General features: G+C 41.5%; 1 protein-coding gene across 1 annotated transcript in view; it reads left to right on the top strand.

Moving 5' to 3' along the window:
- The window catches only part of LOC149473376 (retinol dehydrogenase 7-like), a 57,962-nt gene that overhangs the window by 27,596 nt on the left and 14,593 nt on the right, over nt 1-15,773 (top strand). Inside the window, exons 2-3 of the mRNA XM_089680970.1 lie at nt 9,837-10,173; nt 13,159-13,417. Of these exons, the coding sequence (XP_089537096.1) occupies nt 9,855-10,173; nt 13,159-13,417 (578 nt within the window). The 5' untranslated portion in view covers nt 9,837-9,854. The remainder of the gene's footprint in view (nt 1-9,836; nt 10,174-13,158; nt 13,418-15,773) is intronic.

Genomic DNA, 15,773 nt, shown 5'->3' with positions numbered 1-15,773 from the left:
TGGAGAGCTGTTTTTTTTTTCCATTTCACCAGTAGCTCAGTCTATGGTGCCTGTACCATTTTGGCTCCCTTTTTGCAGAGGCAATTTAGAGGTGCAATGAGGTGCAGGGATTAGTGACACAGTACCTCTAGTGTTTCTTCTAACGCACACAATAAGTGGTCTAATAGATGTAATTTCTCACAAAAACATTTAACATTTTCCCACTTTTCATTATTTGCATATTTACAAATCTTTTAAATAATGGCAACAATTGAATACTATTTATGTTTTTCTTTAAATATTTTAAAATCCACAACGTGTGCTGCTTGCAGAGCATTGCGATCCCTGTAGTCTGTTCCACTGCATAACACACTGGGGTAAACAAACAGAATAGTGCCCCTGAATAGTATATGGTAAAAAAAAAAAAAAACAGCCCTCTGCCTCAGGTCATGGTCTGGGCAGTCTCACATTAACATATTTCTACCTGAAATCATTTTGTTGCTTTCAATCATTTTTTTAATGAAAAAATGTAAAGTTACATAAAGAAACATACGAATATAGTCAATACATTATACAGTCCATATTTAAGCATAGCAAAAGTCTAAGTTTTCTGAATAGTAAGCTTGTAATGCTGGGGTGATCCGTCATTGTATTTTTTAAAAATGTACTTTCATTTTTGTTAAACTATTTTCAGATATATTTTTTTTAATTTTGTATGTTTTTCTGTTGTAATCCTGTGCCTGCCCAAGTCAAGCAAAAATATTGGCAGCTGGGAGTATTGCTGTAAGGGGGATCAAATGGATTTTGTGAAGCCGAAACATTTGGCAGACGCTTTTCAAGTCCCCTTCAGTCCTTGTTAGCCATTTCCTTTCTCCTTTCTGTTCTCCAGGGACAAAAGCAGAAGGGCAGGTAGTAGCAAATATTAAACATACAATCCTACGGTCAGGCTGCCCTCACTAACCTGACGCCTTGAACCTCAAAAGCAGCACTCCCCAACACCCACCCCAACTTCTCCAGTGACAGTGGTTTTTGGTCACCCAATTGCTCCAGAAGAAAAATGTAAACACCAGTATATGCAAAGCTTGATATAGCTGCTTGGAACTTATATTGCTTGAATACCAGCTGGTAAAAACAGGCCCTTTTTTTTTCTAGTTCATGGCCTGGATGGTCCCATATCATATTTCCACTGGCTAAAGCTATTTTTCATGGTTTATTTACCAATTTACTTAAATATTTCTTTAATTTAGGTTGTGTGGAGCCAACTGCTAAAACCTTTATTCTGGCACTTAGCCCCACCAATGGATTTTGTAGAGCAGTCCTTGGGAACATTGTCCCCTCTAGGCCGCCTCACCAGAGTTTTACATGGTGATGGGGGACACATGAAGAGTGTCTATACAGCACCTCAACATAGTGCAAGGCTGTACATTGATACTCCTATGTGAAAACAATGGGGCAAGGGGGGTTTGAGGGGGGATCCTGGATAGACCTGTTTGATTACCTTGTAAGGCTGGCTATTTGAACCGCTTATTATTGTATAAGCTGGGCCCTGGTGGGATATCTAGAACTAGTAGTGCTCTCTTTTTGGGTGATTGGACTGATCCCGGAATTGATTTTTGGCAGGGTTACTTACCTGTGACATCCCTTGTGTATGGATTAAGTACTATTTGGTTATTGTGTTCCATTCTCAGATGCCCCCTTTTGGAAAGGATCCTAATCTTTTTCCAGCAAACTGTGCATCATGGAGGTATTATGAGATCAGGTTCCATTATGTAGACAATATTCACATGTGCTCTTGATGAAGATGTGTGAACTTTCGAAATGTGTTGAACTGACAGGATTATGAAATAAAAAAACATTTGTGAACCCTGTAAGAAAGCATTGGACAGGGTGCTATGTTTTTATTGTGTACAATAAACTCTATGGTTTGAGGGAAAAAAAAATCTTTTTGTAGTGCCAATTACTATATGGTCTCAAAAGTCTACTGCTACAGTTCTCTTTTATGTTTCGTTTGTACTCTGAACTGTCATATATTCCACACCAGCTCATTCTGTAATCTGGGGGGTGCGTTCCCTCTTTTAAACGACCTCATTCTGTAACCTGCACTGTCTGTTCCCTGTTCCACACCACTTCATTCTGTATTCTGTGCTGTACCTTCCCCATTCCACACAGCCTCATTCTGTACTCTGCGCTGTCCGTTCCATGTACCACATTGCCTCATTCTGTACATCGCCTCATTCTGTACTCTGCGCTGTCCGTTCCATGTTCCACATCGCCTCATTCTGTACTCTGCGCTGTCCGTTCCATGTACCACATCGCCTCATTCTGTACTCTGCGCTGTCCGTTCCATGTACCACATCGCCTCATTCTGTACTCTGCGCTGTGCATTCCCTGTTCCTCTCTACCTCATGACATTTTCTCCACCTGACCCTTGCACTCTCTATCTTTTTGCTTGTGTTCCACTTCTGTGTTCTGCATTCTATAATCTATGCTGTACAGTACATCTGACTGCTGTACTGTATACACTGCAGTTTATTATAAAGCTTTGACTGCCGTAATTACATATTCCTAACTACAGTTATTGTCTCAACAGTTTCTGGTTGCTATTTAGACCTAAACTGTTTTAATGAAGTTCTTCTTGCCTACCGGGCACTTGTACCCACTTCCTTACCAGGCCAATTTTCAGCTTTCAGCCCTGTTGCAATTCGAATGACAATTGTGCGGTCATGCAATATTGTACCCATATGAAATTTTTATAATTTTTTTTTCACACAAATAGAACTTGTGGTGGTATTTACTTGCTGCTGGGTGTTTTATTTGTTTGCGCAATAAACAAAAAAGCAAAAAATAAAAAAAAGTTTTTTTCTTTCTATTATAAAATTTTGCAAACAGGTAATTTTTCTCCTTCACTGATGTGCGTTGAGGTGGCACAGATAGGCAGCACTGACTGGCAATACTGTTGGGTGGCACTGGTAGGTGGCACTGCTGGGCACCGATCATCAGGGCACTGATCATCGGTGCTGATCCCTCCTCTGACAACTGTGAGCGCATGAGGAAAGTGCAGCTAACTGGCAATTGCATTTCCCGGTGATCAGTGTCATTGGACACGGCTGATCACGTGGTAAGAGGCCGCCGTGATTGGCCTTTACCATACCATATGATCAGCTGTGTCCGTAGGACTCAGATTGCAGGGTGTGCATGTTCTGGAAGCACGTCATATGACCTCTTCCCAGAACTGGCCAGCCGCAGTGAAGCCATCAATCGGCTATCTGCGATCTGCAAGTGTTAGCTGTCTGCCTATATTCTGTGCAGAGAAAGGCATGTAAAAGTTTGTTTCAGAAATGATCCATTTTGATGAGGGATTTGTATGTCTGTAAGACTCATTTGCGCCAAAGGAGAATTTGGTGAGTACATGGATTATGGCATATGTGTTATATACTGTGAGTAGGCTCAGTCACTATGTCACCTCCAATATTCAGTGTAAATTGACTACACCCATTTTCACCACATGCCACAGTTCCCCTTCTCTGAGTATCCTATCTTTCCAGGTTCTAAAGTTGGGAGGTATGCTTTTTTTTTTTTTTTTTTTTTTTTTAATATCCATTTAACTTGGAAAGAACCAAAACACTTTCCCTTTTATTCTTGCTGTTGCTAACAAAATGTCCACCTTCTGGCACCTCTTCATTTTTCTCTTTGCCCCTGTCTCAACATTTTGGCCCTGTTCCCTCTGTTTTGTGTCTCCAGTCTTGGGCAAATTGGCAATTAGGCAGACACAAGACCTGAGGCACAGAGTTTAAAGAGTTTGCTGATATTATTCAGCGCACCCCACAAAAGACTAATGGGCTTCACTGTAGAATGACACCCAGGTACCGACCCTTGGGTGCACTGAGACTTGCGTCTTCTCTTAACCACCGCCCGCCCTATAGTACAAGGACAGGCGTAAGGTGGTTCTCTCATTCTGATAGGACATCATATGACGTCCTACTATTCTCGCTGCGCATGTGCGGCTCAGGGAGTGCGCAGCACAGCGATCGCCGGTGCGCTGTGTCCCTCGGACACAGCGGATCACGGAAAGAGCTAAAGATGTCAGCTCGGTCATGTGATCAGCTGTGTCTAATCACAGCTCATCACATGTAAACACGGAAATGCCGGTTATCTGCATTTCTCTCCTCTCGAGCTGTCATGCTGACAGCTCGAGAGGAGAGCCGGTAATCTGCTTTCTGCGGAGGGGACATGCACACTGATCATCAGTGCCCTGAGAGCAGAATCAACACCGTGAGTAAAAGCAGCACACTTTTACAGTTAGAACACATTTAACCCCTTAATCACCCCCCAGTTAACCCCTTCACTGCCCTGTCACCTGTGTCATTAGTACAGTGTACACATTTTTTGCTAATCACTTTGTGTCGCTTGCGACTTCAGATAGTGTTCGTGTCAGTTAGCGCCCCTCCCAGATAGCCTCAGATTGCCCATCAGTACACCACAAATCACATTTAACCCCTTGATTGCCAGGAACATGCTCACATACACAATAAACCTCCATTGTTAGTATTCGTATAGTGTCTGAACAGATCAATATAATTGATCTGACCAGCACTATACCAGCATTCACATTAGTATAGTATCCCCAAAAATGCACTTGATACATTGTACACAAAACCGCAGTGTTCGCAGAATCAGGCCTGATCTCTGTTAGCACTTGCCGGTAATTTTTTTTTTTTTTTTTTTTTTTTTTTTTTTTATAGCTGTTCAAGCAGTCCCTGAGAGCCAGGTGCTCTTTTTCCCATAAGTCGCACTAGGTACCTATAAATTTAGTGGCCTAAATGTCCAACGAAATGTACTCTAGTGAAGAGGCCTATAGGATTCTGAGCATGTCGAGGGCAAAGGGGAAGACTCCCTGACACAATCTGCTTCAGAATGCGAACCTGTAGACAGTAGCGGCACCTTGAAGCTCAGACAATGGAAAAGAGGTCCCTGCGTGGCGAGCCCCATAAGTGCAGTACACGCTGGTGCGTTGGCAAGCACAAGTAGTGACCCGCAGCCACCAAGAATTCATACACAGGCCCATAAAGCCCCTAGTATCCTTCTGAATGTGCTTGCAAATCCCCATTGGCAGCCCACAAATTCTGCAGCACCCATACTTCCCCCATTCACTGCCCAACCCGGAATTCAGGTGGAAGCCTGGGCTGACCAGTGGGTGGGTGGCACCTATGCTTCAGCATGTATATGTTATAATTTTTTGGCACATTTCATGTATGACCGCCATTAGAAATGGTGAATGCAGGGTGGTATATTCTAATGGTGGGCATACCACACACTTTTTTTTTTTTTTTTTTTTTTTTTTTTCTGGCAGAGATTTTTTCCTTTTCATTCAGCCCACAGGCTGCATAAAAAAAACATAGCATATACACCCAACAAGGATCAGCAACGTACTGGTATATCACTGGACTTTGAGTGGTTATATCAGGATACCCGCAGCTGCTGGCATCATCCTGGGTATGTTTTTTTTTTTTTTTTTTTTTTTTTTTTTTTTTCCCAGACGGCGATCAGCTTTCATGTAAAAGCAATCCTAATTAGCTGCAGGATTGCTTTTACAAGCAGCGGGAGAAGATGCCTTCCACGGCCCTTCGCGGTCAGTCCCGTGCATTCGGGGGAACCTGAGAATGCAGCCAGTGTTTGTCAGCTGACCATAGAGCTGATTGGAGACTGGAATGGTGTCAATCATCTCTCTAATCTAAGAAATCGGAAGTTACGAGCGTTTCATCACTTCAGTTTTGCCGAATATAAACAGCGCCATTTGTAAATTGAGAAAGCATCTGATCACACCGATCTTGGTGAGATTAGATGATGTAAGGGCATAGGAGATATTTAGAGTCTGATAGACCCCAGATTTAAAAAAAAAAAAAATCACAATGCCCATTGAAGTTACACGGGATATTTGCATTCCATGTGATAGCATTAAAAGTGATTTAAAAAATGAAAGGGACAGTGTAAAAATTTCAAAAATCAAAATAACTTAAAAAAAACAAAACAAAACAAAACCACACCCTCACCCCCACGCACCTGCATGCTAAAGAGTTGACTCGTGCCAGTATGTAAACAGCAGTTGCACCATGCATGTGTGACGAACGTTTGATCAAGGGCAGTAATTCTAGCACTAGAACTCCTCTGTAAATCTAAAATGGCAGCTTGTAAAGGCTTTTTAAATTGTTGCTTATGGATATTAAAAATGTATGCAGTTTGTCGCCATTGCACAGAGTATGCACAGTTTTAAAGTATGTCATATTTGGTATCTAGTACAAAAAATGGCCACTGCCCCAGTCTATAACTGGCCTGCACAGCGTTCACTAAACCCCTGTTTTTAACGCATACTGTTAGGTTAATTAGGTTTGTCTGCAAGCTGTCTGGCAAGTTGAGTTGGGAACTTTTCTCTTTTTGACATGTTTGGTATCTATTTACTCGGCATACCATCTTTTATATTTTACCAAATAATTGGCCAATATATTGTGTTTTTGTACATTAAAAGTAAAAAGTGTGTGGGTTTTTTTTTTTTTTTTTTTTTCTTCAAAAAATTTGCGATTGAAAAATTGTTACTCGAGTATTATGTGACATAAAAAATTGCAGCATCAACTATTCACTAGGATATCTGCTTTAAAATAATATATAATGTTTGGGGGTTCAAAGTAATTTCCTAGCAAAAGATAGATTTTTTTTTTTTCATGGAAAAAGTGTCAAAAGGCTTGGTCTTCATGTGGTTAGAAGAGTGAGTGATGTGTGGCATAAACTTCTAATGCTGGGCATAAAATGCCCCCACCCACCAAAACAACTTTTTGGAAAGTAGACACCTCAAACTATTTGCTGAGAGGCAGGTTGAGTTAATAGAATGTATTTTGGGTGTAATTCGACATATACTCATGGCTTGTGTGAGCAATTTATCATTTAAGTGAAAACTTTGTGTGGGAAAAAAAAAAAAAAAAAAAAAGTTTGTCAGTTTCCAAAAACTTGTGGAAGAAAAATAAATCTTCCATGGACTCAATATGCCTCTCATCAGATAGTCATTTGGGGGTGTTTGTACTGTCCTTGTATTTTAGCACCTCAAGAAATGTGGCTCGAGGCAGTCAAAGTAAAAGCTGTGTACAATTCCATTATCTATACCTTAGTTTGTAGACGCTATAACTTTCACACAAATCAATCAATATACACTTATTGGGAATTTTATTTACCAAAAACTTGTAGCAGAATATATTTTGGATTAAATTCATGACTAACTTTGAGTTTACTATATATTTTTTTTTTTTTTTTTTTTTTTTTTATAGCCGAAAGTAAATATTTTTTAAAAATTTTTGGTCTTTTTTTTGTTTATAGCGCAAAAAATAAAAAGTGCACAGGTGATCAAATACCACAGAAAGAAAGCTCGATTTGTGAAAGTACATAAATTTAGTTTGGGTACAGCATTGCATGACTGCGCAATTACCAGTTGAAACAGTGCAGCAAAAAAAGGCCTGGTCAGGAAGGAAGGTAAATCCTCAGGAGGGCAAGTGGTTAAAGCCTGCCAAACATGGCCCAAAATTTGGCCAGTTCAGCAGAGACCAGCCAAATTTCCATCCATGTGTAGGCAGGGTGGCTGTATGACAGAAGTTGAGCTACAGATTGAATTCTGCACAACTGCCCTGTCTAATTTTTGCTGCTGGATCAGCGCCACTGGCTATAGCTGGCAGCACCAATAATTGTACTGTGATGGCAGGGAAGTTTCCTCACCATCAGATTACAATAGCACACCAGAGAGGATTCCACCATTCACCTGTGTGGATGTAAGAATCGAGTCACTTTAGTTTAAGTTCAAACTGCTGGTTGAACCAAAAAGACTCCTCTATGGCCAACCTTCGTGGAATAGCAACTCTGTATTTCTCACCTGATGCACTTGCAGCAAGTAAATTCTATAGAGGATAGAGGGGTGGAACGCCATTCCACAATTTGTGTCAGTGGGAAGTATCAACAGTTTCAAAAATTATTCAAATGGGCATCTTTGCGAAAGCAGTATACAGGAATATAGGAAATGGTTTTGAAAAACACACGCACATCCATCCACTAACACAGGTTGGACTGGTGTCTTTATTCAACCTTACCAACTATATAACGATGTAAAAAGTGCATAATCTGAACATCTGTAGCTAGCTATTGTAGGTTTAAAGTATTTGTTTTTCTTAATTTGCTTAACTATTATCCAGTATATAGTTTTTTGTTTGCTCTGGGGAACCTGTAAAAGGTTCACAGGTGCCCTGTACAATCTTATCAAAAGGTAGTCTTTAAAGCGGAGTTCCACTGACACTGTCAAAAAATAAGTCAGCAGCTACAAACAGCCACTCATCTGTCCCATGATACCACGGTGCCCTCCCTGCAACCCGTTTCACCAGCCGTCTAGTGGAGTTCCACTGACACTGTCAAAACATAAGTCAGCAGCTACAAAAACAGCCACTCACCTGTCCCATGATACAGCAGTGCCCTCCCCGCAGCCCGTTTCACCAGCCGCCTAGTGTTCCAGACGGCGCCGGCATCTTTAGTGTGGGCACCCACTGCACATGTGAAAATAGCGCTGCACTTCCCAAATAGTCCCGTAGGCTTCTGGGACCTCTCGCGTGTCCCAAAAGACTAAAAGGGGGAAGGGAGGACTTCTGCTTCCGACCGCCTAGGCAATCACAGTGGGAATGGGTACCTGCCAAATTCGGGTACCTGCTTCCCAAAGGAGCCAATCCTTAATGGGGAGTGGGGGACCAGTCTTTAAAGTGGAACTTTCCCTTTGGGGTGGAGCTCTGCTTTAATTTACTAATCCTCTATGGAGAGCTTGCACATACATCATCCCTATTCCAGGATCTTCTAATCAAATGGTGGTACCAAAAAGTCTAGTACCTGTCAACATTGGACACCAGTGCTTTTAAAGGGATACCCAATTTTTTTATTTTGGAACCCTCTGGAAGCACCCCCACAACCTCTCCATTGCCAAGGGCAGGGTTTTTGGAACCTTACAGAAGGACCACTGGACCGTACAAAGATTAACTCCTAGAATGTGAAGCGATCTTAAATCCTAATGTTAGCTTATTTACCAAGTGAAAAGCTGAACCTTTTTTTTAACTTTACTTTTGGTAAATCTTTTATAATCAAATATTCAAAACATTGCTGTTTTAGAAGTACTGTCAATATTATACAAGTTAGGAAAATGTAGAGTCATGGCATGTGCAGTGAATATGCATGGTTTGATTATTAGGGCCCTGCATGTTATCTTTGGTTAAAAGATATGGAATCTCTAAGACAAAGATTTTTTTATTACTGTAAACTGTCTTTATATAAGATAAAGTATATGTAAACACTAAAATCTCATGTAAACTTTAAAACAATGTAATTTCAAAAATAATTTTCAATATTCAGAAATCTGGCGCTTCATTAAATTAACTACTGGTCATCCTGCTAGGAAGGTGTTTGCTCCGGCAATCCCTCTTCTGTACTCTCCTTATCTCTATAGTTCTGCAGCGTTGTCACCTGTCACACATGTAGTAGCCATTTCAATACATAGTTCACAAGCAGCATCCACTGTTGTCACCATTCAGAAACTCGCCCTGAGAAATGACATACAATTATTACTGGAATGCAAGCATGTGGACAGGACGTTGCTGCAAAAAGGCTGCAGGTTATCTGCACTGACATTGAGGAAAAAAAGGTGAAAACAAATATTTTATATAAACAGAATGGCAATTGGTTAAGATACACAGTGCTTTAGCAAACTAAATCTTCTTTATCTACCTGTGATAGAATTAAAGCCATTAACAAATATTACCCGAATAACTTTCTGTATTTTTGCATTACAGAAACTTTCACACTTTGTCATGTGCCTGTGGCTCCCTCTGCTGGTAGTATTGGGTTTGGTCCTTCTGTACAGATGGCACCGACAAAGTCAAATACTGGAAAACCTTACAGATAAATATGTACTTATCACTGGATGTGACACTGGATTTGGGAACCTACTAGCGAAGCGTCTAGACAAACGAGGCATGAAAGTTTTGGCAGCATGCCTGACTCCACAAGGGGCTGAAAATCTGAAAGGGGAGACTTCTAGCAGACTACATACTATAATTATGGATGTTGCTGACAGCAAAAGTGTGAAATCTGCTGCAAAGTGGGCTGCTGAAATTGTTGGAGATGCAGGTTAGTGATTATAGTACACCTATTTTAGCTATGTCTGGAATTGCTCTGATTATTTTTCTCTAATTGGCTGTTGGGGTGGAGAAAGGAATGTTTTTAGGCTGCATTCACACCTGAGCATTTTTATAGCTCAAAGCTCGAGGATGCTGGAGGAGAACACCTCAATTATTCTCTATAGTGAATAGAGAAACTCCATAAAATCTTCTGTAAGCAGGTTGAAACGTTTAGGAACTGGCCCAGACTAGGTTGGGAAGGGGTTAATATCTGCTCTGAGTGTAGACTATTTTTTGGAGTGTCAGCCAGCCCAGCCTGTGATATAAATTGGACGAAGGTTGAGGTCTGAGGGCTCGTTTGCCCACACAGTCCTCTGAGAGTTCCCATACTGTGCTCTTCCCATCTCCAAGAGAAGTCCTAGCCATCCTTCCTTTGTAGTGAGGACCCCAGGATGCTACCATCTATGAACTATGCCACCAAGCCACCATCAATGGACTGTCTCAATGAACTGTCACCTATAAGGTATGCTTGGCCAACTAATAGTTAGGGCTAGGGAAGGAAATGTTGCAATTTTTGTCATGTTTGCACTAAAGTGGTCAGTAAAGACTGTAAAAGTGTTTTCCTTGAGCCTGGTCTGAAATTATTCACAAAGGGGTGCATTATGGGGCTGGTGTATTAAAAGAACATGGGCCTGTAATAGCATTCGAGGGGTATAAAGAATCTATAGTGTCAAGTCAGTATGTTAAAGAAGAACAAAGTCATTGTCAAGGGTAATGTAGTAACATTCAAGACACCAAGCAACCAGTTGAGGTGTAGTACCTGGGTATAAGGTGAGGTGTCTTCCAGTAGAGAGGGAGTCGCTATTTGGGCTCCCTCCCTAATGGTCTATCTCCCATAGTAACTGGGAGCAGACCAGCGTTACATAGGCCCTGAACCTAACAGGAAGATGAAGCGTTAACATAGGACACGCATGGGATCTGCACTGTCTGTGGGATACCATTCTGTTACTGGGAGTGAGGTAACAGATACTCTGGCTGGTGAAAGTGATGTAACTCTACCTGCCATTCTAAATGCAACACATGATACACTGTGTGCAGAGCTTTGGGACAAGACTTTCAGGAACTCTGCTTTATTCTACATGCAGTGCCAGTTCACCTTTACGTTGGGAGACTGCCTTAATGTTAGACTGTACACATGACCACAGTTCCTGCCTGGTCCCAGGCAATGGTGAGCATCCCTCTGGCAAAGGTTCCCCTAGTGCATGGGCATGGTAGGCCCCACCCATAAAATGGTGCAATTGTTAAGAACAAGCAACCAATCCTGCATGCCTAAAGCTCCAAAACATTTTTGAGCTTCTTTTGCAGATTTATTTGGGCAGACTGGTGCATTTTTCTTAAGTATTTCCCCCATAGAAATGCATTGAAAATCACTTTTTTTCCAGTGTATTGTCACACGGTTTTGAATGCTTTTCTGCTCAAATGCAATGATTAAATAATAAAAAATAAATGAATAAATAATAACTAAATTAAGCCCTCTAAGATCGAGGATCAAGAGAATAGAAATGGGCATGTAAGGGGGAGTAGGATTGGGCAGGTGTTGGCGCCAAAATGTGAAAGTACCTGCCCACTTCTTTTTGGATAGGACAGCCACCCACATGTTAAGAACTCTTGTATATTGTGTCATACTCCTGGCCATAGGATTGCTCGCAACATCCCTGGCCCGAGGCCCAAATATTTTAGAATGTCCACACCGTAAAGCATTTTTGTGCAGTTTACTGAAGTCACAGCATTAAGCTTCCATCACCTCCTCGGAGGGGACCAACGTACCCCATTTAATAAACCAAACTCTTACTGTCCCTTCTACAGCTCTGCCCAGCCAGGCATGCTCCCAGAAGACACACTTATTCCAAAAGTTCCACCATTATTCACATAAGACACCGTCCAGGCCTCCCAGGCTATAAGCACCCCACTGCAGAACCCACAGAAAAACGTCAGGGAAGACAGGGCAACTACAGCTACTCTTCCCTTGTTCCGTACTACCTCGCCTGGGACCTTACCCCTGCAAAGGGCCCTTTAGGTCCATATTGCTGTAGATTACATCTTGACAGCTCTGGGGGGGGTTTGGCTGCCATTCCCCCTTTTGTCTGGGCTCCACCCACCACTGGCATTTATGTGGGCGCTAACCCCACTGTACCACACTAGAGGAGGGATTTCACTAAAAAGGAGCAAACACTTATTTACAACTCTTCACTTATCATAGTATACTGGGAAAAGATCCACCTAATGGCTGGCAAGCTAACTGCACCAGCCAACAGGCACAACACCATCCATGGGCTGCCTAAAACCATCCAAGCAGATCTGGCAGACATGAGGATAATTCATATCCTTTTGGAAAGTCACTGACCTCACACTCCTTGGAGATTTGATAGTGTACATAAAGACCTGCTTTCCTGTGGAGAACTGGGAGAAAGCCCAAGAGATGTCATCGTGAGACTCCATTATTATGTGGAAAAAGCTCTACTCATAGACAAACTTAGGTTCTCCTCGCAAATGGGGTTTAATAAACTGCTAATATTCCCTGACCTGGCCTCTTAGATGCTTGCTTTCAGATGGGCCCTTAGGCCCCTTCTGTAGCCATTGTTCATAAACAATGGCCAATATAGATCGGGCTTTCCAGCCTGTCTTGTCAGAAAATGTGACAGCCACAGTCCTTTATCCACAACAGTGACAAAGGTTGAGCCCTAAAACCAGCATTTAGCCAGATGGCAATCACACCAAACTTCCCGTTCCTGAAGTCCTCTTTGGGTAAGAACTGAGCTTTTATTTCCCTATGCTATACCTTGTGACTAAGGGATATGCACAAAAACTGAGGTTTATCTTCCTAGTTTTTAGGCTTTTTTTATCCAGGCACCTTTAAATGTTGGAACATTCATGGATAATTTGCTACAGTTCAAAATAATTGTCTGTTTAATTCAATGTGTTCTTTATTTTACAGGGCTCTGGGGTCTAGTAAACAATGCTGGTATTGGATCTGGACTTACTCCTAATTTATGGCACACAAAGGATGATTTTGTTAAAGTGTTGAATATAAATTTACTGGGAATGGTTGATGTGACGCTGAACATGGCACCTCTTGTCATAAAGGCAAGGGGGCGAATCGTCAATGTCTCTAGTGCTGCAGGAAGAATTGCCATAGTTGGAGGAGGATACTGCCCATCAAAATATGCTACAGAAGCATTTTCCGACAGTCTAAGGTAATCCAACAGTACTGCACTACAAATAACTCATTGGGCTCAGAAGACAGTCAAAGCATTCCTAAAACCATCCAAAAATTGGTTTTGATAGGGTGGTGAGAGGTTAGAGCCTCTCATGTTTTTATTTGATTCTATTGAATGACCATTTTTGATGGCCTGCTTGGTCGCTTTGGTCCAAGTGTAACATAAATGTAGGATTCGGGTAGCTGAGATGTGGTGTGATCAGTAGAAATGTCATTGTATATCTAGTTTAATTCCGTGTTATTACATATGTGTTCAGTATTCAGTCAGAGACATATGTGCACCAATTAGCATCTGAAAGGACAGAGCAGCTTCTAGGCTGGAGGTGACACCTAGATGCCAATAAAATGTCACCTATGTAGCCAGAGTTTGCCACCTTCTTGAAATCTAAAAGTCTAGTTGGCCTTTTCGGCTTCGGGAAGCGGCAGGAGACCAGGAGTGGCTCCGATTTGTCTGCCAGCTCTGATTTATATCCACAGATCAGAGGAATCTATTTCATCTCTCATAAAAGCAAAAATAGAGATGAAAATACTTCCTTCTGATTGGACACACTGTAGGCTACATCTACATGTAAAACTGGATTTGTAGAATCCCAGAGAAATGCAGAAAATGGTTATATGGTGCCTGATTGCAACAGCTGAACACTGATTGGTACTGTCGCGATTGGACTGATGCGCTGGTGTCGAAAATTCTATTCCTGACTTGGTGATTCAAACCGTTCCTGGTCCTATTGACTTTGGGCACTTCAGAGCCTAGAACGTCCTGTGGGCTGGTACAGGAACACCCCCCAGGGTTGATTGGCCAAGGGTTAATGTCCAGCCCACATCCATATTTCAATAAATTGAGGACCCTGACATATGAATGGGGTGATTCATACTGAGCCATTTCTATTTGACTGGTGAATTGCTAACTTTCTCTGACTTGCTCCAGTTTCAGGATAACTCTTGGTAAAAGTTTTATTTCTGTTTTTATTCCCTTTTATTTTATAGTGAATAGCCAATTGTGTGTCTGTCTTTTCTGTAACTCTTTATACTTTGTACATATTTTATGCACTGCCCACTTTCGGGATATTAAATCATAAAATTAATAAGTGACTTCTGGGTACTTAAGCTCAGGCTCATATCTCTGGAGAGATTGTATTGCAGTGTCTATATATGCTTGGTCTAAGTTCATTGCCAATCTGTATGCAATTGCATTGTGTGTTGGCAGATTGCATGCAGATTGTAAAGTAGCAGATCTGCCAGACGGAGATCTGTGTGTTTGTGGTGGCCCAGCAGACCAGTTTGCGGACAAACTGGGTGGTGGCAAGCTACCATTTGTTGTGTCTGGTGTGGGAGCGTGTGGACAGTGGAAGAGGGATTTACACCTGGGTTCTAGCTTGTAGGATAGCTGGAGGAATCCTAGAAGGGTGTGCCAATTGCTAGACTGCTCCCCAACCCTTAGAGTGCACCAGATTGTATATAAGATTCCTATCTGCCTGTGTGTGGTCAGCCAGCAGGATTGGAGTGGATCTCCCTCTAGTGGTGGCCAGAGGCAGAGCGGGCTGTGAAAGTGTATCACGTCCAGTCTTATATGTTCAAAGTAAGTCCCCCTCATTCCCTTTTTTACCCCAATTCACGGCCGGACGTGCATACCTCAGTTAGCTAGTTGCTGTGGGCATACGTGTGCTGCTTGGATCTGTGATACCGAGATTTTAAAAAAAGGTTGCAATTATTTACTCCTCCCCTAGGTATAATTTAAGAAATAATGTGGTAATGTCTCAATCTTTCCCATTGGTCAGGGGCATGAGCCAGGAATGTCTTTTATCCCCACTCTTTTTTGCCATAAGCCAAAGAAGCCCTTGTTATCAATCACAACTGGATGACTAAAAGGAATAAAACTGCGTTTAGAATATGAGAATATAGATCTATGTGTTCTGTTATTAGTCTTGTATATCTAAGACACACGTCCCTCCTTATTTTGGTTATACATACCATTGAACAATCCGGACATTACTTAGAATAAGTAGCATAAGCATTGGTTTCTCCCAATTGATTTTAAGTGCTAAGGCCCCATACATTAGATGAGAATATGGGACGAATGATCATCCATTTTTTTTGCATGCTAGTCTTATATCAAAAGTAAAGAGGTTACTAAAGTTATGAAAAGTGTTGTATGACAGAATAAAAATTTGAAAGTCATGTAATGTATTATAATATATTAACCTTTTAAACTTGTTGCTCCATAGGAATATATTTTGCAGTTTTTTCATAGTCTTTTTGAACTCCCATTTCTGTGTTGTTAATCAATGTCAATATTCCCTCCCAGTCTAAGTCTTGGAGAGCAGCTGTATATA

The sequence above is a fragment of the Staurois parvus genome, unplaced genomic scaffold (assembly GCF_062004578.1).
Source record: "Staurois parvus isolate SC_StPar_1 unplaced genomic scaffold, SC_StPar_1.0 ptg000017l, whole genome shotgun sequence".
NCBI lineage: Eukaryota > Metazoa > Chordata > Amphibia > Anura > Ranidae > Staurois > Staurois parvus.
The sequence above is the reverse complement of the archived record's forward strand: the minus strand, read 5'-3'. Positions and strand labels throughout refer to the sequence as shown.